The following is a 24,954-nucleotide window of genomic DNA, read 5'->3' on the forward strand; positions in this document are numbered from 1 at the left end:
TCATAAATGAAATAAGTGTATTTTGAGACTTCCTATGACTATCTCTATCTACAGAAACGAATATTGGTTGGTCTTGACAACTCTGAGTCTATACCGGTTATCTCCACTTAACAGTTTCCAATAGTAACTATTTGGTCTTCAGAGTTCTTGGACTTATAGCCTAGTTCTCAAGTTGAACTGTACTGGCTCCAACTGTCTTCCTTATTGATGAAATGATCAGTTTCATCCATAGATTGTGACTGCAGGAATAGTTGTTAATGGAACCTTCCTAGGTCACCAACTTTAAACCCGCAATACTCCTGATCCAATTGACTGATACCTTCAGGATAACTTCCTACTGATTTACAGGAAGCTATTCTACTAGATTGGCAAATAATCTCTCGGTTCGCAACTCCTGATTATTCTAGATCACAGGACTTTATTTGTTATCTTGTATTAGTGATAATTCCCTAGACCATGACACATTTCTTGACCTAGTTGTAACACTTTGAGAAGTCTATTGGCTTCTTTGATAGTGCTTTCTAGGAGTTATAAACTCTTCTAATTATTGTAGGATAGATGAGAATGTGTTGGCTCTTTGTAGAGATCCTATTAGGCGGAGCCAACCTGATAAACTTCAGAGTTGTCTAGGCCAACCAAAATTCATTTCTATGGACAGAGATTGTCTAGGAAGGCTCGAACTTCATTCGTTTCATTTATAACTACTAAGAGTGAAGTAATAAAGTAGAATTGAATCATGAAGACAATATTATATTGTTAAAGTCTCTTCTCCATTACTTAATGATATCTAAAGCTTAGGAGGTACTTCGATATTTATATTTCATGTCTGAGTGTTAGTGGACTACATCTACTTATTATACAACTATGTACCTCTCTGATTATAACTTGCAATATCGGGTATTCTTAAAAGGTGTTAACACCTGGAGACCCTGAAAATCACCACACTCTCTTTAGCAATTACAATATAACTAACTAGAGACCATACTGTTCCAAATAGTAGTTATCTGATTATTAGAGTCTTCAGAGTTAGGGCCTAGTTCTCAAGTCGAACTGAGTTGGCCCCAATTGTCTCTATCATTGATGAAATAATCAGTTTCATCTGCAGGTTGCATCTGCAAAGGTAGTTGAAATTGCAATCTTTCTAGGTCATCTGACTTCAAACCTTCATAACTCCTTACCCAACTAATAGATATCTTTCAGAGAACTTCCTACTAATTCGCAGAAAGCTATTCTACCTGATTGACAAATATTCCTTCAGTCAGCAACTCTTTGTTGCTCTGGGTAACTGGGTTTCAATTGCTGTTGTAGTATTAGGAGTCATCCTCACAGCTATAATGTGTTTCGAAACCTAGTTGCAACACTCTGTAAAGTTCATTGGCTTCTATGGTAGTGTTCCTCAGAGTTCTAAACTCTTCTGGTTATTATAGGGTAGATACGAATGTACGGGTCTCTTGTTGAGATCATTTATCATTCAATATCATCTTTTTAGGCAAAAATATCCTGTTATATACGGCCTATACCAAAGATGTTACATCTTTGAAGCCTAGTAACTCTCTAAGTAGTTAATGGATTTGCTCCGTTCCACTTCCCAGACTTAGCTGAAGGTCCCCTCTCACATATACCATGAACAGGATCTAGTTGGATAGATGGAGGCGATGTATATGGTAATTTTCTGATACCTTCAATTCTGTAGTGTTATAGTCACAGGACGCAACTGAGATTGATATGTATGATGACGTGCAGGCCGAGTAAGGAGGCTGGAGGGGGGTGTCGGAGACCAGAGATCCCAATTCTGAATAGAGTTACCCTACTTAGGATGATTTCTAGGCATCAGATCATGGTATCCCTAACAGATCCTCTAACATTCAATATCATATCATCATACATAAATGTCCTGTTACTTACACTTTATATAAATGATGTACCATCTTTAAAGCCTTATACTTCTCTGAGTAGTTGATGGATTTAATTTATTCCACTTCTCCGACCTTGCCGCACATCCCCTCTTATATATTCTGCAAACAGGATCCAGTTGGACAGATAGTAGCAATATATACGGTGTTATTCTGACACCTTTAATTCTGTAGCATTATAGTTACAGGACTAACTAAGATAGATATGTATAATAATGTGTGGGCCTTTAAGGGGGCTGGAGGGGGGTATTGGAAACTAGAGATTCTGATTCCAAGCAGGATTACTCTACTTAAGGTGGTTCCTAGGTATTAGATCCCAGTTCTCCTAATACAAACTATTCTCTTATTACTGAAATTATTAAGGATTTTATTCAAATGCATAGTACTTACTATATTCTTGTAACTTTCTAGAAATATGTATTCAGAATAGCAAAGATAGATATACTGTACTCTATCTACTTACTTCCTTTTGATATCTATTTTCCTCAAATCATACACTAATCTACTAGTATCATATATTTTCTGTACAAATAATTAAGTAGGTGCAGAATACTACAAATTTTAATAGAGTTCTTTGAGCTACTAGTAATATCAGAGAGCACTTATACTTTAGTGTTATTTGCAAACATGACTGAATCTATATGTAGTTAAGACTAAATGTATAAAACTCCTATAAAGAGTGTTTGGAATGAATTTTAAAGGTGAATTAAGGAAAGAACTATGACAAGAGTTTTAAAAAACTAGACAAGAACACAATAGCTATTATATTAATATTATATAAAACAAAATCAATTATAAAATAATTACTAAATATTAAAGGATAGAACTTAAATACACCTATGTAAATAGATAAATAAATAAATAAAGAGAGAGAGGAAAAGAGAGAGAAGAAAACTAAAATTTAAAGTTAGGATTTCTGCCTTTGTCTTTAATACAAGCTTTAATATAATAATATAGCATTAAAAAATTATATTGGTTAATTATTTCCTAAGAATATGTTGTATACTCTTTTCCTACTATCTGATAATTTCAGAAAGCTGTTATCTCTATTCTTAGTTTCTACTTAATGAGGTCTTTCATCTCAGTTCAAATTGTTTTAATCTGATTGAGAATACAAAAGCTAACTAATCAGATTAACTTCTGAAGTCTCAGCTTCTTTTGTAAAGTACTATAATAATAGTAGATACTATATACTAGTATATTATTCTCTATTATTACAATACTACTAGGTTGTACTGCTAGAGTAGTAAGAGCAAGTAGGCGGAAAAGTAAAAGTTGAATACTTTCTTAATATATAAGCTAATTAGTTTTTTTCATTTCTATCTTTTTCTCTTTTATTTAATTCTAATAGATGTGGGAGATTTATGAACTTGAGAGATGTAAGATTAAATTTTCCAATCTCAGCCTCTCCCTCCTCCTACTGCCAGTGGAGTTATATGACAGTTCTGTGTAATTAAACTTTAGTCTTATATAAGATTAAATAAAGATAGTAGGGTTGGTTATATAATCTGTAATAGTATATAAGTTAAGTTTTATCTCTTTATAATGGTTATAGTATTAAACAATTATTTTCTAATAGTATTATTGAAAATATTAATATATAATTATAGCTATATAAAATAATATCTTAAAATATAGATGTTATCTGTAACAATCCCTCCTCAGATGGTTAGTTCTTGGCGATGGGGAACGATACTTCTCTTCTCTTACTTCTTCTTTCTTTGTCTTACAATAGCGCTAGGCCTCTGCCTACGTTACTGATAGTACAAAACCTTTGTCTTCTATCGGGGACGCCTATTGTAAGCTTTCTCTAACTCTTCTTCGTGATGAACTTTCCTTGGCGTAACAATAACGTTGCAATAAAGATAAAGATCATAAAGGTGTTTTATATTTGTTAAAGTAATAAGTAGGAAAAGTACTTAGAATTCAATCTAATTTTATTTAAACTTGTACCGCCAACACTGGCATACGACGAGCCCCAGGGCCGGGCCTCCAGGTTGTCGCATCTCGGATACCACTAATTACGGACTAACTAAACTTCCAACTCCATACCTCAAACATGCCCACACCATGCCCCAACACAAGCATTAAATACAAAGCCATCAATGGTAAAGAAAAATCCTCCTCAGTCCAGCCTACCCGCCAGCCAAGTTACCCATACAAAATACAAAAATCCACTACCGCCACCTAAATGTGACCCCACGATAACCTCCTCCACAGTAGAAACCCGTCTAAGTGCCCCCAGTCAATGATCTCGGGACACCCCGCCGACTACCCCGGCACCCATACCCATTCCAAAAACAAAAGAAATACTCAATACCCAAGCGCGTAGACCTGAGGCAAAGCCGACTTACAGGGCGAAGGCTCCCTAGCCAAGGGGGTACGAACCGTCGTAGAGAATTAAGTGGGCACCACATTGGGAGTACAGTCCAAAAACCTAGACGGAAGCAGCCAGGATGATATAGTCCCCAAGCTGTCGTCACTTGACCGAACATGCTCAGGTATTCAACTTTTCTTCTAACTCCTCAGCTCGCTCCGCAGGCAGCAAACCCACCGTAGACTCCGTAGTAGCCGGTTTACGGTAGCGTACCAGCGAAGGCGATGACTCTTCCAAGTCGGGGACAAGCGGCACAGGTGAGGTCTGGTCTTGTTTGACCCAGCGCTTCTTGTTTCTCTTCCTCTTTCTACCCCCGGGTGCATGTCTAGCAACAGGAGTAGACGGGCCACCCTTATCACTACCTACCACTACAGGGGGGACACTACTAAAGGTCTTACCCTAACCAGCCACGGGCTCAGCCACAGAGGACTCAGGCAACTTCCCCCCAGAAGGGGGTGATACTACTATGGCTAGTGTCACCATACCAGGATTGACCCCACCCATACTAGGAGCAAGTACCTCAACCGGACCCGACAAATCAGGAACTGGTCTACCCATACCACCATCTACAACCGTAGCTGGCTGCAGGAGGGGCCAGGATAACCGGCGGCGCAACAATCCCCCGAGGGAGCTCCTCCACTGGACCCTGAGAACTTTCAGGGTCAAGCCCACCCTCCTCAACGGGGACTACTGTCATAACCGAAGCGACTGAGGGGACAGGCGAAGAGGGGACAACAGTAGGAGCTTCAGCTACCAGAATCGTGACCAAACCGCGAACTGTATCACGTTCAGAGGCCAGGGCAGCCGACAAGGTAGATATCTCTTTCTCAGCGCGATGAAATCGCCGAGAAAGGACGGAGATGTGATGCCGAAGGCGAGAGACTTCAGCCTCTAGGGCGAAGTTCTTCTCGACGGCACGAGACAGAACCACTGACGAACGTAGAGCGGATGTGGCGGAGGGGGCGGAAGCTCGCTTAGCCATTGCGACCGTGAGGAGGCGACCGTAGTGAACAACCAAAAGGATAAGTAGAAGGAAGAAACGACTTCCAGCAAACATAGGAGGAGGTATAACGATGAAGCCCCTGAGAGGTGTTTGAAGTTAAAGACTTGAAGCCTATCATGAGATAGAAATCAAGGGCTCTGATTGTATTGGCACCAAACCTTCACATTCCGACACGGGGTGAAAGGACGAGGAAAAGTACTTAGAACAAAGCGTGAAGAACCTATCCTCCTCAGCCGCATCGGCCTCCTTATATAGTATTCTTCCCGCCCATAGTCATGTGACTCAAAGTGGTCACATGTGTAAAACTAAATCATAACAAACTAGTCATGTGACCAAAGTGGTCACATGCTCAAAACCCATGACCTCGTAATGAGGTCATGTGTTAAACATAAATCATATGCGCAAGGCTTATCCGCAAGGCATACTCGCAAGGCATACTTGCCAGGTGCACATTCCATGACTCATATTTGAGCCATGTGCAAAAGCATCACAAATCCCACACGTAACAAATCATATGACCTTAATGAGTCATATGTGTGAAACAATAACATACCTGTGACTCATAACTATGTGTCATGTGAAAACCTTTTTCATGCCAAGTCACATTCATGACATTATCATACTTCTTGAGAAATTTTTTAATTAAAATTTTAAAGAAGATATGTCTTACTCAATTAACATAAGATCCTACTTACATTATGTTATTATATTATCTCAGTTTTAAAGTACAATTCATCCACTGATATAAAAATTAAATATTTTCTAGTTATAATTACTATACTATAAACAAACTACTAATTTGGCAGCTTTCTGTTTTAATAATGTTATTAGTATTTTTGTAGGTTTTCAGAGATAAATATATATTGTTTTCTGCTAGTCTTCTCAGTACTGTCAAACTACTTATATTAATATCAGCTTTTAAAATTATTTTATTTGTTAAGATAATATATGTTAAAGTAGTATAATTAAGTACATGAATGAAGACCAGAAAAATATAAACCTCCTAATTTATTAGCTTTATCAAGTAAAGAAAAGATTATTCAATAATGCTCACTATTAAAGTATATAATAGAAACTAAATACTACTCTTATTTATCAAAAAGGATAAATCAAATACCTTTTTCATAGTTAGTTTTTAGTATAAAATTCTTAAGAGTTCAGAGATATTTTTTCCTACTTGACTTTTCTATTTACATTTTGTACAATGTTTATACTAGTACTTTATAAATTGCCAGTTTTCACTATAATTTAACAGAGATAATCTTTTAATTTTCTTTTAAATTAGCATAACTATTATGCAGTTTCTAATTATTTAACCAAAATCCTGTTCAGTACATTATAATAAAAATATATTATAATAAAAGTTGCAATTAGCATATATTTCTAAATATATTAATAGTATATTTCAGAAATATAAGTGTTCATTTAAGTAAACAAGGAAATAAACATATATGATAAGAAAACATATACCTGATTATTATTGTTGTAAAAGTAGGACAGAAGGCACTGTTCCAAAGTAAAAGAGCCCTATAGGACTATCTCAATAGGAAATTACACTACATGAATAAGTAACATAAAGTATAAATAACACAAATACCCCTCTTGTTAGGAGTCCCAGGATATAATACCTAAGAACTACCCTAAGTTGGGTAACCCTGCTTGGAATCAGAATCTCTGGTTGCTAATACCTCCTTCCAGCCCCCTTATAGAGCTCCTATGCTATCATACATATCTATCTTAGTTACTTTCTGTGAATATAATGTGACAGAATTCAAGGTGTTAGAATAACACTATATATATATTGATACTGTCTATCTGACTATTTCTGTTTAGAGAACATATGAGAGGTGACCTGTGGCTAGGTCTGGGAAGTGGAATGGAGTAAATCCGTCTACTACTTTGAGAGTTACTAGACTTCAAAGATATAACATCTTTGGTATAGGCTATTGGTAATGGGATATTTTTATACAAAGATATGATATTGAATGTTACAGGATCTTTCAAAGAGCTAACAGATTCTCATCTACCCTATGATAATTTGAAGAATGTAGAACTCTTAGGAATACTACTAAAAAAGCCCACAGACTTTGTAGAGTGTTACAACTGGATTCAGAGATATGTCATGGTTGCAGAAATTATTCACAATGCCAAAAAATGACTAACGACCTGTTACCTAGAACAACTGGAGTTGTCGACTGAGAAATTATCTGTCAATCCAGTAGAGTAGCTTTCAGTGAATTAGTAGGAAGTTATCCGGTAGGTATTTATTAGTTGGATCAGGAGTTATAGAGGTTTAATCTCAGTAACCTCAGAAGGTTACATCTATGACTACTCCTGCAGACATGACCCACAGATAAAACTGATTATTTCATCAAAAAGGAAGACAATTGGAGCTAACACAGTTCATCTTAAGAACTAGGCTATAAGTCTAATAAACTCTGAAGATCAGATAATTACTATTAGAAACAGTACAGTTCCCAATTGGCATAATAGTAATTACTGAAGAAGATGTGATGGTTTTCAAGGTCTCCTAGTGTTTGCACTTCAGGAGAGTACTCGACGTTATGAGTTATGGTTAAAGAGGTACATAATTTGTATAAGAGATTAATATAGTCTGCAAACACTCAGATACAGAATATAAATATTGAAGTGTCTCCTGAGCTTTTAGACATCATCAAGCAACAGAGAAGAGACCTTAACAATATAATATTGTTTTATGATTCTACCTTATTTTACCTTTACTCTTAGTAGTCATAAACGAAACAAGTAATTTTCTGAGCCTTCCTTGACAAATCTCCATCTAGAAAATGAATCTCAATTGACTTATACAATTCTGAGTCTATACAGATTATCTCTACCTAACATCTCGACAATGATGGAGAAAGTAAAGAATAGGGAACAGAAGTAAGAATGTCATCAAATGGTTAGCATGAGCTACTGTAGTAGCTGAATTGAATGAGTCTTACAAGAATAGTTTGAAAAAGCCATTTACAATTACACCATATTTGAATCTATCACTTGTACTATATTGTAGAATAGTCAAACAGATCTTGTACTAATTATTATTAAATTAAATAATTCTGAATTGTTTATTTATTATATACAAATAATTTCTAACATAGCTCAGGCTATTTAGAATAATATTGTAGAGAGCTCTGGTTTCTAGCTCTTAATCCATATACTATATTCTTATACTTATACTATAAAAATATATATTGAAAATAAAAATATATTGTAATATTTTTGTAGATACTAAACACACTCCTATACAAAAACTTTTAGTTGCCATAATTTATGCTACAAAAGTCACTTTTATATTATAAAAATAGTGCACCAAACAGGGCCTAGCAGATTTGTTTTTCTATATAAAATTCTGGGTATTTAAAGTTCTGCAGGAAAATCTCCTTTAAAAGATATGGGGAAGTTACGGGAGATAATTGCTTACTACTGGAGTACTTATAGTTCTCAGATAAAAGTCATTGTTGACAGGTTCAATTACTACCAAAATATAGCACAAAAGTTTAAATTCAGGGTAATGAGAATTGCAAATTGTATCATTATCTCTTGATTAATTGAAATAAAAAATATACTAATAAATAGCTGACAACCTAGGAACTCTAAGCCTCATATTTCTTGTAACAAAGTTATTTGTTCTGTAAGCAGCTCTCAGTAGTTGATGTGACATTCTAAAATCTAACTTAACTGTCAAGAATTTGTATGAGCTCTCATGTAAAAAGATACCTGCTCTCAAAATCACCAGTTCAACATCACTACAGTTCATGCAATATTGAACCATGTGCTTCAGTGGTTAAATCTCATAATCAGAACACCTAATATCATTATTTCAGGAACAATTGAACTACTTCCACCACAGGTGTTTGAATTATGGCATAGTGAAAAACAGCATTTTTGGTGTAAAAGGGGCTATCAACGATGACTTTCGTCACTGAACTGTAGATCCAGGCCACATTTTCTCACTTTTGGCGTTGCTCAACTAGGCATTATTGGTTTATTGTGCATAATATGCAGGAATATGCAAATCCAGTCGTGCTTGCGAAGGCGGAAAATTACGAGTAATGAAGCCGCAGCTGATGCCAACCCTGCGCCACCAGCAACAGCAGTAATAGTCCCAGGCTTGGACCCAGCAACACTAACCCCCTCCAAGGTGTAAAGCCGGAGCAGCTAAACAACCCCCCTCCCCCCTCCCCCCTAGCACTTCCAACCTCTGGGATCGCAGTATCATTACCCCCGTAGCGCCTGCACAAAAAAACCTGTTTATTCCTTCCTCTGCTATCATACTTCTACCCCAAGACTGACTATGATACACCTCATTAATTAATTCATTCCGTACAAACATTACACCAACCCCCCCCCCCTTCTTCATATTATCCCTACCATCAGGTTTTGTCTTCTTACCTCTCCCCATTCCGTCCCTCTAGGTCTCAATCTCAATCTAAACGGGTTCCCCCCCCTCTCCTCCACCTCTGGTTGTCCATCTATCCACTTGGGTATTATTTAGTTCGGTCTAGTGTCACTTATGTTGCGTTGTTTGAACTACATAGCTCGGCTGTCCGGAAAAGGGGAGGAATGGGAATTGGGTTTTCGTTCTGACCTTTCCTTTTTCGGGGGGGGGGGGTTATTCTTCCCATACCTTTTCTCCCATTGTTTACTCTTACACCGTTGATTAAGTGCCTTGGGCTCGGCTCGATTGTGATACGGTCGATTCCGAAGCACAGAAGCCTTATTTCCCTAGAACAGAGCGAAGAAGCGGGTGCGAGACAGGGGCGCAATTGTGAAGTCGGTACGATACGATGATAATTACGATTTATAGTATATAGGTCCCCACGTGGAAGCAGGAATGGAGTGTCATGCTACGTCACTCGAAGGGTCTAGTTTTCGAGCGCAAGGAACACGGGAAAAATCACCAAGAACATAGAGCACATGCCAATGTTGAAAGCTTTCCCTTTATATTTTCCCCTTTCCTTCCTTCCTCCCCTTCCTCCATTCGCCTCTGTCTAGTACATTAAATTTTCATCTCGATTATCCAGCGTTCAACTCTCCACTCTGTGTGCATTGTACTCCTTTCCTATTCGATTCGCCCCACTCCCTAAAACTTTCATTCCGATCCTTGCCCATCCTCTCGATATTTGACATTAGTGATTTTTTTTTTTTCTATCGTTACATCATACCTCGGTGGGGTCATATCCTTTACCTTTAGTCCTTTATTGTTTTTGTGTTTATATTGGTATCCTGTTCCCCCTCCCGCCCATTTCTGATTTTGTTCCTGCATTGGCCTAGGGGATGGGGTTGTCATCTGTTATCCCAAAGCAGGTAAGGTTAGTCAGTGAGGTGGATTAGTGGGTCGGTTGGCAGTGTGGAACAGGTATCATAGATTTCCTAAGGAGATAATATTCGTATCACAACCTGGGGTACTCTGGAGTGCCTGTCAGGTCAACATGACTTAAGGCTCAGCACAACTTTTTGTAGCTCAATATAACTTTTTTGTGGTTCAACATTGTGGCTCAAAACAACATCATGGCTCAATCTTAGTTTGTTGAATGTAACCTGAGAGTTTCATACAACCTGAAAGATCAATGGAAACTTGGAGTTTGATATAATGTTAAAGTAGAATGCAACCTTACAGGTTAATAGAACTTCGCTTCTTCAACATGAAATTATGTGTGAAAGATAGGTAGACAATTCATGCCTATAAAAAGAAATTTTCTAGGCTGATAGTTGAGGGTATAAAGCAATTACCGAGGTTGGAAAAAAGAAATGTAAACTAGAATGTTTTGTAAAGTAGCTACAAACTAGGGGTAAGCTACAATGTTATGTTGAGCCACAAAAAAGTTGTTTTGAGCTGTAAAGTCACGTTGAGCTAGGAGGAACCCCAGAGGAGTGCCCCAGGTTGCGAGCGAGCGAGCAGCCAGAGGTTGTAGTAGCCAGCCAAAACCGTGGCACGAGTATGTTCCGGCCGGTTGCGTTGGCAACTTTAGTGGCGTTGCCGGTAGGTCTCTGTTCTGGATTTACAGACTCCTGCGTACCGTACTGTACCATAGCAATCACAAAGGGATAGTGCTCCCCTCAACACCTTACCGGAGTGGCCTCTCACAGTAGGGGGGAGGGGTGGAGTAGGTATTAACGTGGGTGTTTATTTGATAGAGACTTGAGGAAATGAGCTATAAAGCACATAAACAAACTCTGTGTTTAACTTCCAACAATGCCAGCACGCCAAGTTTTGAGATATGCACAAAAAGAAAAACTATGTCCACGAGTGCCGGCCGGGGCACTCGTACTCGGATATCTCATCACGTTCACGCCGAGTATTAGCACAGTGACCCCGCCCCACCTCCGTTCCAAGCACGTGCCATCAGCGCACTGATACTACTTTCATCAAGACTGCCATTAGTGAAATTAAAATATCACCCGCAGAATTCTTCGACGGGTGATTCCCGCCCAATACCTCTAACCCATCTTCTAAAAACTCAATACTAATAGACTTTCCAGGCCGCATAAGGTTAGTGTTTGTTTTCTTCTTCCATTTGCATTTCCTCGTCCCTAGGTTTCGACGCATATTGAAATTCCACTCTCCAGAACCAACACCTTCGGGATGGCCTTGGCCGTAAGGCCGCTCCCCGTTAGTGTAGCAAACTAGTAAGGCACGTCTGTCGGTTTGGAGCTGGAAGGAATCATCTTTTGATAATGTTCGCGGGTTGGTTGTTTCCAAGAGGATCGGGTCATGTGAGAATACATTCCTTGTGATAAGGACACCGGGACGATAAGATTGCATGTAGCGTATGTCTTCCCTTTCTAAAGCCCCCGGTTAGAATGATTGAGAGTATCGGGTTACCACAAAACCCTTACCAATGGCTTCTGAATACCTCCCAGGCCTCCAAATAGATTCCCGGGCGTCAAACTCGAAGAGACTTTCAGCACTCGCAAGAGCCTCTCCATCGCAAACCTATGAGATTCGCGGGTCACTGGTTCGCAGGCTAGCACCCGCAACGGCGGTGCGTTTAGGGCCACTGCCAGAGAGGCATCTCGTAGTTTATGTACAGCCTCACCACCCTCTAATTCCTTAGCCTTGGATCTAGGCTTACGGAAATTCTCTAGGCGATGTCGTGCGCTGCGGAATAATCCACGTGGCTTTAGACGTTCTTTTCCGCTTGGGATTTCGGTAAACGATCCACTGGCTGCGGCCTCTTTCGGTTTGCTGTTGTCCTCACCGCCATGAACCCCGTCTCCTTCCCCCGGTTCTGGTCCAACAGGCGGTGTTAACTTTGAGGATCTGGTGGCTGGTTTGGGAGAACTAGCAGAAGATTCTGCTCTGGGGGCTCCTGCCTCCGAGGGCTTCGAATAGGATACTTCCTCCTGCGCGCTGGCCCCCACCGCGCACGCCCCGGTCTGGGTCACGTCTGGGGTCAAAACCCCTATCCCTCTCGCCCCCATATCCTTGAACTGATGAGCACTCACTGGAATACTCTGTTCCGGGAAACCTTCTTCCGAGAGTATTCCAGACTCCGAACGAGCAGCAGAAACCTGGCCATCTGGGGCTGTCGGATGTGATGAAAGCGCAATCTTAGAGGAATACCCCTCCCGCCTTCGCAATATAAAAATTTGAGCTACGGTTGACATGCTGGGAGCTTGGAGCCTCCCAATATATTCCCCGGGCGACCCTCGAACTCTCCCTTGCCCCGCGTCCGAACAGCCGTGCCGAAGCCTGGCCCATTTTACCCTCAATTAGCACCTATTTAAAGTATAGAAGAATCTACTGTAAAGTTCGTAACTCACTCATTTGCAAGTGCTAAAGCGACAAGTAAATTCGACTTGTTCGAATTCAAGTGTTCTCGTAATTTGGTGATGTCCTTCTCAATGCAATGCCATTTAATTTGTTTCCAACCTTTCTTGAGCAGCCCGTCCTCCTCACAAACAGCATACTCAGTTAGCAATTGCTTGAGCCGTGCGAATGTATCCATGATAGCTCTAGAACTGCGTTCAATACCCTGGTCCGAAATTTGCCCCTTCGCTTCCTTCCGGAAATTATCCATGACATGGCAGAGGTCCTCGACCTCCAGGGTAAGAAGCTTCAGCTCCTCTGGTGCCGACTTAACTCCCTCCACCAATTCGCGGAGGATGACAAGTATCTTGAACCCAAATGCCGCGGTTCCAACAATGCTCGAAACTAAAGATATAGGGTCCATCATTTTCTGCGGAGTATTGAAGCGTTTGGGGAAGGTGATAAACGGGTTTTAACAAAGAGTGAGGCGTACCATAGCAAGAGAATAATGGACGGAGGGAGACGGGGAGCGAAACATCAAGAATCTAATTTCAACACATCAAATTTGATAAGGCTGTTCACTGTACCCCTCCCCGCTATGCTAGACCGCTGCCACCCATCTTCTGCCACTTGTCAACGCAGGGAGTAGTAGGCAAGTCAGGCCGGTGTCGTTTCTGCAGCACCCAGGTAGTAAGTTTGCTCCAATATGCGATTGGTGGTTGCCCAGAGCCAAAGGTTTCGATCGATGTGTATGGATTTCTGACAAGCCACGCCGGACGCGCTTGGCTACAGTCTAAATTTCTGCTGCAGGCTCTGAATGTATGAGAGGGGACCGCGAATAGGTTTTGACGGTGCCCATACCGGCCGGATTGCTTCGGGTACCCGAATTATCTAGCCGGGAGCGCGCCCGAGTATGATATCGCACTTCCCACTCGGAGATTGGCGAATTATAGTACTGCCCGTGGCAAGCCTCATTCTCGAGGAACCCTTATCACAACTCGGGATAAGGTGCAGTAGAACAAGGCAACCATACAAACTCCAGACCTACCAGCACACCACGTGCGCCAAGAGCCAGCAGCACCTATTTAGCGGTCCGATATGATACTTCGTCTCGAAGATATCTTCCGACTCTAATAAGTCACACGGTTGGTTCAAATACGAATCATATTATGATATTTTCACCAACCTCTTACATCCATGATTCATGCACTGTACTGTACTTAGGGTGTGCGCGGAGAGTAGGGAGAAGGCAATGATGGCGGCGAGATTGAGGGTGAAGAGGAATAGGAATAAGAAGAGGCTAGCCTTACAGGAGATATCATCCAATGTAAATGGTATACCCGGTAAGGAAGGCGGAGGGGGGAAGGATGTGTGTCGAGGGGGAGAGGGGAGAAAGGAGTAAGGGGTGGTGTATGAGAGAAAGTTTGGCGGCAAGGACTGGTTTAGAGTCTGTAGGCCTAGGGTTTTTTAAGGGTAGGCGAGGCTATGAAAGCCCAAAGAGGCCCGAGAGTATTATAGGTAGTCCAGTCGGCTAGTAACAACCGGTCTGTCGAACTTAACTCCCATAGGCCCAGTTTTTATGGAGAGGAAATTCAATCGGTTGATTTCCTCGCAATTTGGTGAAGGAAAAAAAGTCTGTCGAACTCTTGGCGCGGTTGTTAAGTGGTATCATACCCGGAGCAGATACTGCTCTCCGAGTGGGCAAGTATGATAGCAATAACGCGAGGTTCGACAGACCTACCCACAACCCCCAGTGCAGTCCTCGAGGCCACACCTCTCATGTGCCCGCGACCAAACCGAAGATAACAGCGTCAACAAGCAATCTGTATGATAATTCACGACAGCCAGAGGACATCAGGATGGAAGAAAGACATTGTCCCCCTCCTCCTCCTCTGGAAGTGGAAAAGGTTAAGCAGACAACGCCCAATAAGCATGGAATAACTATTAAAAATATTGGGGGTTTGGAACGAGATGGCCTCGATAGCAATCGCAGACACTTATATCACGGTGCAGGATCCCCCGCAATCACTACCGCAAGTTGGAATAATTCGACCTCAGGTTCGGACGTTAGAATTGCCTCTTCTAGTAAGGTCGGTGGAACAATTTCCTTCTTATTTGCCCGTTGATGCTTTTCTCCCCCTAATCCAAAGGAGGAAATTCTAGACGTCTTGCCTGGGCGCAAATTGTTCGTATGTTATTATTGTGCTAATCAACGAAAAGAAAGAAAAAAACAAGCGAAAATTTGAGGGGTCGTTGTAAACTTGGGTTGCGCGCAAGCGCTAGTAACTGTGAAAAATAAGAGACTGATAAGAGCGGAGGAATTGTATAAGGTGATAGATAGAGTGAGATTCAAGTTCTTGGGATATTCACGATAGCAGAAGATTGATTGTCCAGTTCACACTTCTTTTCTAACTGCATGACCAGGTCCTTCTTAATAGGATCTGTTTCCTCCAATATCAAGTCCGTGTGGGTGAAAATTTTCATTCCCAAGTAAGGGAGTGAAATATTTTCTCCCGCTAAAGAAAAAGAGTTTTTTACCAGTAAGGGGTAGAGAGTTTCAAAGGAATGAATGAAACAAATAGCTTGAGGATATCCTGATCTCCTAACTTCGCAATAATGAAACAAGCAAGGAGACTACCAAGTGTTTGAAGAAATAAAAAAGAGAAAAACTCATGTGACGGGGACCAAGAATCCAACGGTAACTAGTTTTTTATGGTATCGTAAGTTTCGTGTTTGGAGTGCACGCATATGGGTCACCCAACTGAGTATCCTCCCTACAGACGGCCCTGAGAACCCGATATACTATGATATCGGCATCATCAACTCACAATTCGGCCACGTTTTAAGTCCCTCTCCGTCACCACCTCTACAATTTTGTCAGTCGGCCCATTACTGGCAGCCAGTCTAAGATCGGGTCTACTCTGCCTGGTTCACACAGTACTTAGGAAGAGATGAGAAACAAGTACCTTCAGCGTCCCATCTACGCTTTCATGGAGCTCAGTGCTTAAGCCCAAGATCTGTGAAGCAACTGATGGAAAGCCACCATAGTTGCGGCAGCTACCAAAAATTGGGGGGTGAAGGAGGTACACTTTTGACCAAGTGCCTCCGTCAAACTCACCTCAAGATAAAAGAGAAATAATATTATGAATCATTAACTCTTCTACCAATACAATTAACTAAATATTATGAGGAATCCCTCCCTAGTACCGTATCCCATGAACAGACAAACCTCTGAACTATCATTCCTACCAGCACTGCTCCCACAACCAACTTCAAACAGCGGTATCATACCCAACCAAACCAGCCATTCCCATCGGCCCCACCACCTCCTCCTCCCCAATAAACACTACGATAACTACTCCTATGCAGCTACCCACAGAGCCTCACTCGCCCAGCCTGCCTCGTGCTCCATCAGCGGCTAGTCGTGTAATATGTAATACAGTAAGTGCACAAAATACCAAAATACAAAAAATATCAGTACAGCACAAGGCCAAGGACGAACAAACGAAGCTTTACGACAAGCGCAATGATAGCAATGCTAATTCGTCTTACGAAAGCCACCACGCTCGCAAGATCTGATAGGTATATATATCTTTGACAAGCATGCACTTCTGAAGTTTCAAGAATCCTCGACGAAACCACACCCCCCCCCCAAGAAAACAACACGCTTCAGCTTCAACAAATAGCATCTAGTTCGCTCAAAGTGCGTTCGTATCATGTTCAACAGCAGCGCAGAGCAAAAGTATTATGAGCTAATCTCGACCAAGAATTAGGGTTGAAAAAGTGAGTAGCAAAATTTGGGGTTACAGGCCGATAGCATACTGTCCGACTTGGGTCCTGCTTGTCTGATCTGGGGGAAGTTGGGCGTACATGGAAGGGGGAGGAGGTGGGATAATTGGCTACAGGAGAATCGGAACCTGCTGTATTCGCCCATGGACGCATTTGTCAGAAACCCTGCTGGAGAGGTGGCTATGGACCTGATACTCCATGGTTCTAGCTAGCTAGTCTCCACCAAGGTAAGATGCCGTAGCGTCGACAGTATCAATATCTCTCACACCTCCTTTTTCAGTAAGACCGAGCGAATGCCAATACCAAAGATTGAACAAGGCCCTTCAAGTACTGTACCCAGCCCCACACACAAGCACACGTACCGCACCATAAGATCCCCCTTCCAGAACGCCACCCTCACACTCTGCAGACGACCCAAAACCGCAACCCAGTGCGCCCACACAATTGATACCCAGCAGTGCACATACAAGTAAAGCACACACCCCTGACATGGTGGCCGTCTGCAACATGACATTTCCCAAAACAATGCATTTCAACAGAAACGTCCCCAGAAGCAGCCCTTCTTCGCCTCTCTCCCCGCCCCCGATCCGCCGCTTGGACCCTGGCGCCCAGAGCAGGCGGAGTGCCATCTGTGAGGGGGCGGAGCGAGGTAATTTTATCATATAAATTATTGGGACTCGGATCATGGGTTCAAATCGCCACTTGGGCGGTCCCGCCGGGGAGACTCGGGTGTCGTTCAGCTTTGGGTCCGATACGGCGCAGGAAGCGGGGTGGTCGAAGTGCACACACAAAAGAATGTACCGTAGAGATCTCTCTTCCCAGTCTAATGCATTGGCCATGATAAAGCAATCTATTGGTAGCAGGCTCCATCATCAGCAGCACTTTCTATTAGTGGCGCTCTCGGCTTGGCCGCGCACAATCTATCAATCTATTGGATGAGCAAGGCAAGGAAATGATTGGTAGGAACGCAATGGTATTCACGTCATATGTCATACTGTTATAGCTAACTTACCAGAACCCAAAACTACCCGTGCCAATCAGAATGCCGACTCGGTTCGGCGTGAAATGTTGGGATAGCGAACCGAACCGGCCCGGACGGCTCAGGTCCTACAGCACCCTATCATTGATCCTTGAGGAAACAGCGAACCCGGCGATCGAGGTAGCGGTTGAACGGTTTTTGGTCTCCCGAGGCCCGTTCGGAAACCTCCAATAATCTCCCCGACCAATTCGTTATTCGAGTGGTGGTTTTACATGCACGACGTATATCGGAAATTTCAAGTGTGTCGTCGACCAAGTAGATTCGCCGGCATAAGCAGGCAACACCCAAGTTGATTTGCCCATCCACATCACAATCGCAGCCAACCCATTCAACCCACCTGACACCCGGAACCCTCACTCCGCATCCATCCGTCACTACATATGCACCAGAGAAAGTAAAATTGTAAGAAAAAGCCAATCAATTCAAGAGCGGAGAGACCATTTGGTTTTGTTTTCCCCAGTAATAATGCTAAACCCCACAAAGAGACCCTACCCACCCACACATATATATAATACATCCCAAAGAATACACAAAAGAAGATAGTGCAAAGCTTGTCCCTCTCACGGGTAAGGTTTCACCGAAACGAATCACTGCTTAGGCATCGGTGACTGGGAGGTGAATAAAAATAAAACAAACAAGCAAAGCACCGATGAATTCACCTCCCACAAAAGAAGGAAAGAACATGGTAGTAAACCCAGGAACGATCCCACCAAGCCCTACAAGTTGTCCACAACCTACCTCCCCACCAGCGATCACGATGATGAATCAAGCCAAAAATCAAGATTGATCAATCATCCATCCTTTCAACACCCTCCCCTCGCCACACTTTCTTCCAACGTTCCCAACCCCCCTGCCGTTGCTCATTAATAACCCCGACAAACCCACGTTCACGCAACTGCTCAAGCACAACCTTCATCCCCTCCCTCCTCCTCCCGAACCCCTCCCTCATTCTCCGTACACCCACAAGCTCAATAGACCCCTGCACCGAGCTCGTTGTCCAACCCAAGAACCAGCCATCCTTCACTCCCTCCCCTGTCATTCCATCACTCTGCGTGTTCCGTGCTGCCCCACCAAGTCTACTTTCGAAACGGACCACAGTCGTCACATCCGTTTTCCCTGCTCCGGCCACCGGCGCTTCCAGCCCCGAGGCAGTGGAGTCATTGCCAGGAGTATAAACTTGACTCTCGACAACGCTTAACACCCCCTCCCAGTCTAAATTCCTGGTCTCTGTTTCCAACCGCTGGCTCCTGACGTCCACTATTGACTTCTCGAGGATGTAGGATTCTTTTATTTTGGGAAGGAAGCGGGCTAGCGATGCGGGGAGTTTTCCGCGTTTCAGGTGTAGACGAGTTACGTGAAGATTGCCGGTTTGAGGGTCCAACTGAGATGATAGCGTATCGCTTGAGACCACATGCTTTGAGTAGGGACTGTACCACAATTTACATTAGCATCTTGATGAAATACGGGAAGCAAGAGGAAGAACAAACTTAGGATACCGCAAGAAGTAAGCAAGCGTGACGGCTGGCCATTGGTAGCTATTCATTCATCAATTAGCAGCCAACCACAACCCCAAGAAGGAAAGACCCACTCATAAGAAAACGAATTCTCATAAAACTTCACCATCGTTCTTTCCTCACCACCAATCCTTCCCTCTTCCAATCTTTCTCAGAAAAAAAAATACCCCCTTCCAACCCTCTACCTAGAGAGAAATTGGGGGAAGCACCGTACCGTACCGTATCTTTAGGTACGTCAATGCTCTTAGAAAAGCAGAACAGATGAATGGAGGAGGATGGACGGGGTAGACAACTAGATAAGAAAGCGGATGCGATCGACTTAAGTATGCGTGCGTGAGCGCAAGACACAAGCTAACTGAATCAAACAGACGGACGACTAGTCGGTTGATAGCAGTCCCGTACCGACGGGACAAAGTGAGACAGGCAAGTAGGAAGAATGAATGAGGAGAGCGGTGCCACAATGACGATTGGATCGTAACTTGAAAGAAGTTCTCAAGTTGACAGCGACTAGCCGACGAGCGGTGGGGTGGAAGGAGAACCGCTGAGGATGACGATGAGGACGACAAAGTGGGGGGCTATGATACCCAACTTTCTTTTTTTTTTCTTTTTTCCCTTCTGGTTAGAAGGTATGATATGGAGCGAGGTCACGTGCGGAGGTGGGGCACGTGAGGAGGAGAAAAGATCTTGGCGGAATGAATGAATGAAAATGAGTGGGCTTGGCAACGGTGCAGCTTTTACCATGATAATTATGATACATTCCAGTCTATTCTACGGTATTCATTCAACCCCAACCCTTATCTCCCAATTCTCCCCATCTTTGAATGTTATCATACGACATCATACCTTGAATGATAACCAGAGTCCACAGTTTCCGCAAAGTGCTAGGGTCATTGAACCCTTGCTTATGTAAAAAATGCAAAACAAACACAAACCGCTAGAGGCTGTTTATTGAGATCGCTTCTTTTTTATTTTAATGTATTGTATTTGAGTACTCGTACTGTAGATATTCTATGTAATCTACCATCCCATATGATACTGATCTCACCGCCACCCGGCTAGATACCAAGCCATGATACCAACACCCGGCGCGCAAACTTATTCCTGCACTTAGGCCTACTCCCTGTTAACCGCCACCTAGAACTAGGCCCTCCGCGCGCAGACTCTATAGCTATGGCACACGTTTTTACCATAGCAAGACCCGCCCCCATTCGAGACCTCGAGTGTTGACTTTCTCCGGTAATCGGGGGTTATGAATATGGAGATGTAGAGGTTCGGGGTATTAACTGTCCATCCCTTTTTTCGAACCTATTGACGGGGTTGCTTGTTGGTTTCACGGATTGTCTACGATGGGTTGCTGTAATGTGTATTATATTGAACAATGAAGTGGAAAATGACCTTCAAGCGCGCGCAACTCCCCGATGAGAAATCTCCTTACCACCTCACAATGCCAGACAACACATAAACGTCAAACATGTAGAAAAGCGCGAGTGAACGAAAACTACCATAAAAAATCACCCCCGGTTCCGCAAACTCCTCCTCGGAGTAAAACCCTCAGGTGCGCTCTCAGGCTCGTGAACAAAGTGCTTGCTCCGTGTCCCAGTCTTTGGGGCCACTTTGCGCTTCGGGTTCTTCTTCGCCGACCCGGCGGGCTTTTTAACAACCACAGTAACTACCAGCTCTTTCTTCCCGGCCTTCTTTCTTGTCGTTGGCGGTGTTTGATTGACAAAGTATGAAGATTTAGCCTCCTGAGAGCTGGCGGTATCCTCGGCTTCTTCCTCGGAGTCAAAGATTGACTGGGCAGCCTCTTGCTCTCGGGCTAGCATTTCTTTCATTGACATTGCTTGCGTAGGGATAGAGTTTTTCTTGACAAGTACTTTTTCGGAGGGGTCTTCCTCAACGTCGAGGAGGAAACCGCCGCCAACGCCCATTTCTATGTCTTCGTCTTGGTTGTCTCTTATAAAGCCGCCGGGTTCACCGCCGTCACTAGCATCATCGTTAATGAACCCACCGCCCTCTTCTCCTTCGTCATGAGCACCGTGCGCAGGCTGCCCCTTCCCACGAAACTTTTTCGCAGTGAAGGGGTTGGCTTCTTCCACGCCATCACCATCCTCATACACCTCATGTAGACGCTGGACAATTCTCAACCCAACAATGAATCTCCTCCACAGAGTCAATGCAGCCTTCTCCCGCTTGCCGTCCTCTTTGATCTTCCTCTGCACTTGTTCCTCCTCCCAGGCGTCTCTGACTATGTCTTCATTTTCGGCAGCGACGACTATTCCATCAATGTATGGTGCGGCCCGCTGATCTTTAACCGGCCCCAGCGATTAGTTTTTCATCAATAGAACAACCAACTCCCGTAGGCCCTAAAGAATTGTAAAAACACTCACGCTTAAACTCAAACCCTATGACAGCATCCGCGTAACTGATCTTCAACTTCTTTGCAACCCTCGCAGACCCTCTCAGCGACAGATGCACCGCACCAGCAGGGATCATAGACTGGGTATAAATATCTATGTTCCCATACTTATTCCTAGGAATCTCCCCATCGACAATCTCTGGAGGCACATATTCTCTATCACAACCCACCCCAGTCAGCAAATAGCGCCTAAAAGTTCGGGAAACCAACCGAGTGACAACCCATGACCACATACTCTGTCTGTCCCAAAAAATAAAGCCCTTGCAATACGGTCTCTCCATCCCTCTGCGCATCCTCAATCTCCCGTTTCCGATTGAGTGTCGCAGCACGCGGCTTCACCTTCTTCAGGGCTTGCTCGCCCTCCTTGATGACCCTCCCCTCACGGTACCAGTTCTCGACGGACTTGCATGAAACCATATCCTGTCGGGCGTAGACTTTCTCGTTTTTGGCCTTCTCGCCTTTCCCCGATACGAATATTTTGACGTGCGATTTCCCAGGCTTGATGGCTTCATCGCGCTTTAGGTGGCGTTCTAGAATATATCTGTGGGGATAAGATTGTAAGAAAAAAGTGGCAGTGGAGGGTGGTAAGTATTTAAAGTATCCGGCAAGGAAAGTGGCAAAATCGAAGGTAAATCAAGCAAGGGGTCGAGGCAGAATGGGAAAGGAGAAAGAAGACATACTCCGGATGATCCTTATACCACCCAATACTCTCCTTCCCATTCTCAGCAAAAGATTTCGTCTCAGTTGCAGCAATCCCGACCAGCTCCTCATCCTCTTTGACATCTCGCTCAAGCTTTGGTTCCCCACGCGCCTGGTACCCCCTCATTACATTCCCAAACCAATCACGCTTATAGGAGGCAACTATATTCCCCTCGATATCGTACACAGGGACTTCAGAAGGGAGTATTCGAAAGCCCTTGGCTTTTCCCGGGAAGGAATTCTTAGCTAGGTACCTTACAGTCACATCTTTTGCGGTGCCGTTGTCAGAGTATGCTAGTACGTATGCGATCACCCGCTTAGACTCGACGGCATTCTTGCCTTTTGGCTCGAATTTGGAGAGGAGGTCGGGCGCTGAGCCCAGGGCTGTGAGGACGAGTGGGTCTATGGTGATCCAGGTGGATGTGGTGGGAGAGTACACCTCGGTCCAAAAGATTGGATAGGGGAGGTCTCGATCTATTGTTGTTGTGGGCTCGATCTCGGGGGGTTCTGCGGTATCACATTTTGGTTATTATTGATGTGCACGAGATGGAAATTGAACGACATACGTTTTTTGGCGGGCGAGTTTTTCTTTGTTTTATCTTTACGGACGTAAACACCTTCATCGTCTTCCTCCTCCTCACTATCGCCGCTCCACTCGCTTTCGGATTCAAGAGCACTTGACAAAGATTCCACATCTAGGCGCTGGCGCTTTCTCGCAGCCTTTCTCGGAGATCTTCTTGAAGGTTTTCTTGGAGGTTTTCTTGTTGCAGCCTTCCTACCATTTCCCTTCGTCTTTTTTTCACCCACCACCTCCTCGCTCTTCTCCACTCGTCCCCCTCCTCCATTGCCGTCCGCGACAGCAAGCACTCTTTCTGAAAACGTCTCCCTCTCTGTGAAACCGAAACCCAACGGCTGCAAGGATAACACCATCCTAGCCTCAAGTCCCAGAGCCCTCAGCAAGGCCGTGAAAAACATAGCACCAACATCCTTACTCCCCTTGCACTCCCTCGCCATCTCCCTAAACTCCCGCAAGCTCTCCACTCTCTCCCCCTCATTCTTGAAAATCGTGTACGTTGGCTCCCCATGGTCATCCGTGCGGCCCGTTGTGAACCTAAACCCACCATCTTCTCCTTGTGATAGGCCCTGCAGCCGGTTGGCCAGAACCTCATCCCTCTCGATCACAAACTGTGACATGGGCTTATACCCGTTCTTCCTCAACCCCGGTCGAGTGACGGTGAACCGTTTCTTCCACCAGTGCATTAGACCGTCCAGAACTTGTAAACTTGGGTCCGTGACTCCCGGGCTTTTACTAGCAGCGGAGTGTTTACCCTGCTTTTTCTGCAATCTCTCCACGTCCAGGAGTAACGAAGGACTCAGATGCGAGAGCAGAATAGCCTGGAGCTCCGGATCGCATAGCCAGCGATTACGAATGCTCCCGTGGAAGACTAGGTATTGTACGTGCAGGCAATGGGTCACAAGCCTAATCTGCCGCTCCGCGGCCGAAGCCCCCTTTTTCTTCTTTCCGCTACTAATGCTATTACCATTGCTATGTCAGCACGAATCGAATAGCGTGATGTGATTGGAAGAATAGGAGAATACCTAAGCTCAGTCTTACCGCGATTCAGCGTAAGCTCCAGATCCCGCTTGGGATTCGGAGTGGAAGAAGACCCAGTACCCGTTGTCCCCGCCGCCTCCGGCGCAGAAATGACATTTAGCACGTCCTCCCATTGCATATCGTCTTCTTCATCGTCCGCTTCACTTTCCTCTTCCTCCTGGTCCTCATCACTTCCGCTGTCTATTGCAACCTGCGCTATCGCTTTTCCCTTTCCTTTTCCTTTTCCCTTGCCCTTGCCCTTCTTGCGCCCTGAGACGCAGACACCGACGTCAGAACCGTCTCCACCTCCACCACCGCCGCCGCCGTCGCTGGGGGAACTACTCCCATCGGCAGAATCGTCCGCCAAAGACGGGAACATCGCCTTTCGCTTCCTAGTCGTCATCGCCACCACCGGCGCCTCCTTTTTACAAGCATTTTTTAGCTTTTCCTTTTGCGGAACCTTCCTTCCCTTCCTTCTAGCAGGCATCGTGGGAAGCTCGGTAGTAATATTGTAAGTATCGGTAGGAGTATCGGACACAGGGAAAAAAAAAACACCTTCCCTTCCCCTTTTCTGCCCTCCCGATATGTTAGAGCAAGTGCGGGTCTCGGTAAGCGGGGTGTGTGTACGGTATGTTTGCTCGAGGGTGAACTGAAAGAAAAAAGCCCTTCCAGGAAGACGCGTTCGATACGAGGATTATTACATCATTGTTGTCTTGGCATGTGACTGGACGCGTCCAGTGGGAGAGTGAAAAATAGTGAGTGCGAATCTGTGATCCTGGGAGTGGATGTGAGTCATCTGTTGAGGGGAAATCCCTACGTAATGTTGTCTACTG

At 43.9% G+C, this 24,954-nt stretch overlaps 2 protein-coding genes; both read right to left on the reverse strand.

Moving 5' to 3' along the window:
• Positions 1–18,298: 18,298 nt before the first annotated feature.
• Positions 18,299–19,992, reverse strand: GSTUM_00006383001 (uncharacterized protein). XM_002838559.2 has 3 exons: positions 19,487–19,992; positions 19,386–19,433; positions 18,299–19,325 (listed from the first exon to the last, which is right to left on the reverse strand). Exons 1-3 carry the CDS (start codon positions 19,519–19,521, stop codon positions 18,686–18,688), a joined length of 723 nt encoding a protein of 240 aa, XP_002838605.1. The 5' UTR covers positions 19,522–19,992; the 3' UTR covers positions 18,299–18,685.
• Positions 19,993–20,923: 931 nt separating this feature from the next.
• On the reverse strand, positions 20,924–24,751 carry GSTUM_00006384001 (uncharacterized protein; the record flags this gene model as incomplete). XM_002838560.2 has 8 exons in its annotated part: positions 24,127–24,751; positions 23,307–24,061; positions 22,509–23,034; positions 22,168–22,369; positions 22,047–22,103; positions 21,937–21,967; positions 21,800–21,868; positions 20,924–21,717 (listed from the first exon to the last, which is right to left on the reverse strand). The coding sequence occupies exons 1-8, from the start codon at positions 24,606–24,608 to the stop codon at positions 20,924–20,926; spliced, it is 2,916 nt and encodes a 971-aa protein (XP_002838606.1). The 5' UTR covers positions 24,609–24,751.
• Positions 24,752–24,954: the final 203 nt, after the last annotated feature.

This window comes from Tuber melanosporum, assembly GCF_000151645.1.
Source record: "Tuber melanosporum whole genome shotgun sequence assembly, scaffold_26, strain Mel28".
Classification (NCBI taxonomy): domain Eukaryota; kingdom Fungi; phylum Ascomycota; class Pezizomycetes; order Pezizales; family Tuberaceae; genus Tuber; species Tuber melanosporum.